The sequence below is a fragment of the Amyelois transitella genome, chromosome W (genome assembly GCF_032362555.1).
Source record: "Amyelois transitella isolate CPQ chromosome W, ilAmyTran1.1, whole genome shotgun sequence".
Classification (NCBI taxonomy): domain Eukaryota; kingdom Metazoa; phylum Arthropoda; class Insecta; order Lepidoptera; family Pyralidae; genus Amyelois; species Amyelois transitella.
In genome coordinates, this window is record NC_083536.1 from 7115369 (window position 1) to 7119085 (window position 3717).

General features: G+C 37.2%; 1 protein-coding gene across 1 annotated transcript; it reads left to right on the plus strand.

Moving 5' to 3' along the window:
- Positions 1-1165: 1165 nt before the first annotated feature.
- On the plus strand, positions 1166-3717 carry LOC106129939 (uncharacterized). The gene is made up of 2 exons (XM_013328656.2): positions 1166-1362; positions 1593-3717. Exon 2 carries the CDS (start codon positions 1594-1596, stop codon positions 3529-3531), a length of 1938 nt encoding a protein of 645 aa, XP_013184110.1. The 5' UTR covers positions 1166-1362; position 1593; the 3' UTR covers positions 3532-3717.

Consider the following 3717-nt stretch of genomic DNA (forward strand, 5'->3'; position numbering starts at 1 on the left):
GCCGCCTTTGGAGGGCTTTTCCTTTTATGGAATTTACAATTTTGAAAGAAATATCCATCACATGTTTCGTGTTTAATCTCTTACTAGCCAGTACTTGTTGATGAATTATGCAGTGGTAACTAATGAAGTCTGGAAAATCTTCGTCTTTGTGACAAAGACTAATAAAACCATTATGAATACCTATCATTGCAGGAGCTCCATCAGTTGTCATTGATATTAGTTTATACAAGGGTAGCTTAATCTGGCAAATATATGCTTTGAATTCCGTGAATATATCAAGGCCACGAGTTTTTCCTTTTAAGGAAATCATACTTAGCAGTTCTTCTTTGGTCGAGAAATCTTCGAAAACCATCCGAATAAAAACAAGTAATTGTGCAGTATCAGTGATATCTGTTGACTCGTCAAATTGAAGCGAAAAAGCAACGCAGCGGATGATATCTTTTTGTAGTTGTTCATTTAAATTTTTACTTATTGTTTCTATACGGCGCATCACAGTATTTCGAAACAGCTGTAAACCATGAACCGCTTTTTTAATTTCGTTTTTATTTTTGAAATTTACGAACAACGAATCTGACACTTCTTCGAAGATTTCCTTGATATATTCCCCATCGGAAAAAGGTTTGCACTTTTGTGCAATTATGTAGCTTACTCGGAAAGAAGATTCAGTTGCAGCTTTACTTTGCTCAATAGGCCCAGAAAACATGCTTCCTTGGACTTTAAATTGCGATTTCAATGCTTGTAATTTGCTCTTTCTTATTTCACTGTTAGGTGGAAAGTCAGTCTGATATTTACTATGCATTGTGTTAAAATGTCGCTCTAAATTTCCTTTTTTGGATATTGCCAGGGATGTATTGCATATTAAGCAGCAACAGTTTTCTTTCACCATAGTAAAGAAGTAGTCCAATTCCCATTCTGGGTGAAAGTGATAAGTTTTTGATTTCTTTGGAGCACATTTATCAATAATCTGCAAAAAAATATAATAAAAATATTAAGAACATAATTCGTATAATAACAAAAGTAGAAATATCCAATTTAGATAATTCGTTTGATCCACCGAGTACCTACTTAAACTAGGTAAAAATTGTTTTAATACACTTCAAAAAATTAAGCAGCATGCACTATTAACACATAGTTTGATGTAGGGTAGAACCGGGTAATACCGGTCAGAAGGTATTACCGGTCATCGCAAAATCTCCCATACTACTACGTTCCGCACACGCACACATACACAGCGCGTCGCATGATGTAGCCGAGCGCGAACGCCCCGGCCCCCGCTTCATTCCAAGCCGCCATTTGCAATGAACGCACGTCACTTGTTTTCGCGCCCAGTTGAAGTAATTTTTCGGGTTAAAACAATAAGAGGTGAGTATTTATTGTTTCACATTTCTAACATTGTTACTGGTGATTATTGTAGCATAAATGCTAAGCATTCAAAGTAATATTCTTTTTTGAACTAATCTCGACGAGTTTTTAACCTAGAATTTTATTTACGGAAATGTTTCTAGTCGGGCAATGCCGGTCGCGCTGACCGGTATTACCCGCATGTAAAATAAGTAAAAAATATTGTTATTTATGTTTGTTTATTATTAAAGAATGCCTAAAAGAAGAAGCCAACCAGTTTCAAAGGCGTCATGGAGCCAAGATCAACTACGCAGAGGGTTCAACCTGGTGGCGGATGGAAAACCTATTCGAGAAGCAGCGCGATCTTGTGGTGTACCGTTTTCTACGCTTCAAGAAAGGATAAAGAACAAGAACAGTAATAAACCACAACTGGGACGAAACACTGTCTTCACGAGGGAGCAAGAAAACGAAATGGCTACGCAGGTTAAGTTCCTTGGTAAAATATTTTACGGGTGCACTTCGCTTCAAATTAGGAAAATGGCATACGAATATGCTGTAAAAAATAACATTAAGCATAATTTTAATGACACTTTTGAACTTGCTGGCAAGGATTGGCTCAAAGGATTTATAAAAAGAAATCACTTATCTATCAGGAAAGCTCAAGGTATGAGTCTGAATAGAGCAACTGCTTTTAACAAAAACGAAGTTGGTATGTTTTTCAAACTTCTTACAGAGCTAATGGATAAATACAAGTTTCTGCCAAGAAACATATGGAACGTAGACGAAACTGGGATTTCCGCAGTGCAAGACCCCGGAAAAATTGTGGCAGAGAAAGGACAGAAACGTGTAGGTTCTATTACTAGCGGAGAGAGAGGAAAGACTGTGACAGCTGTGTGTGCTGTAAATGCTACCGGAGTCTACGTCCCACCAATGCTAATTTATCCACGACAGAGACATTCATCTGCTTTAGAAACAGACGGCCCTCGAGGGGCAGTCTATCGGTGCTCGAAAAATGGCTGGATTAATGAAGATCTCTTTGTAGATTGGCTTAAGCATTTTGCAGAATTCACCAAGCCTTCAGAAAACGAGCCCATATTGCTGGTCCTGGACAACCATGCAAGCCACATTTCTTTGAGAGCTTATGAATTTTGCAAAGGCAACAACATAGTGATGTTATCATTACCACCACATGGCTCGCATAGAATACAACCCCTAGATGTTTCCGTCTATGGTCCATTGAAAGCAGCCTATAAACAAGAATGTAATCTTTTTATAAAGAATCAATTGGGAAAAAAGATAACACAAAATGACCTCGCTTCACTGTTCAGAAAAGCTTTTCAAAAAATAGCAACCATTCCAAAAGCTGAAGCAGGTTTTGCTGCTACAGGAATATATCCTTTAAACCCCGACGTATTTACAGACGAAGATTTTGTGGCTGCTGAAATTTTAAATAGTAACGAAGTTGTAGTTTCGACAGAAGAAGTAAGAGACCGGGATAACAAGACACCAGAAGCCCAAATCATATTAGATGAATCAATAACACATGACCCACCAACTCATTCTCAGACCATTTTATCTAAATCACCATCTCTTATTGATGTAATTGAACCAGTCTCAACAAATAATACACCAATAATTTCCGCATTTGAGCAGCCGAGCAATATTTATACAAACCCCATTCCTTCTACCTCAGGAAGTGGTAATACTATCACAGTTAGGGATCTTCTGCCACTGCCAAGTAAGTCGATGGAAAAGACAAAAAATATACTATCTCGCAAGCAGCATGCATCAGTCCTGACAGGAACTCCTAACAAACAAGCATTGATTGAGAAAGAAAACAGAAAAATTTTAAAAGAGAAAAAACTTAAAATAAAACCTGAAAAAAAGACAATTAAAAGAAAAGGAAAATCGATCGAAGTGAAAAAGGCTAAAAGAAGAGTGCTTCAAGACAAAAACAAGCGTAATGATAGTACATCGGACTCGGAAATAGAAATGACAGACTTACGTGAAGATGAAGACACTGATGCTGATGATGATTATGAAAATAAATGTATCATTTGCGATGATTATGGGCAAAATAACGAGCTGTGGTATAGATGTGTACTGTGTGGCCTCTGGGCACATGCTGAATGCTCTGGTTGTGACTCTCCAGAGGGTTATATCTGTGACTTATGCCATAACAAACCTTGACCGGTATTATCAACCGACTGACTGGTTTTACCCTCCGTGGTGTCGAATACCAGTCAAAGTAGTTTTTTTTTTAAGACTAATTATGCCAAAATTGTTTCAGTTATTGATCTCAATTAATGTGATTTAGTTAGAAGATTACCTAAAGTTTTGTTATCGATAAGATTAATAAAGGAATATTGATTATTA

Coding starts and splice junctions, on each gene's coding strand:
- LOC106129939 (XM_013328656.2), top strand. CDS start 1,594: ATGCCTAAAAGAAGAAGCCAACCAGTTTCAAAGGCGTCATGGAGCCAA.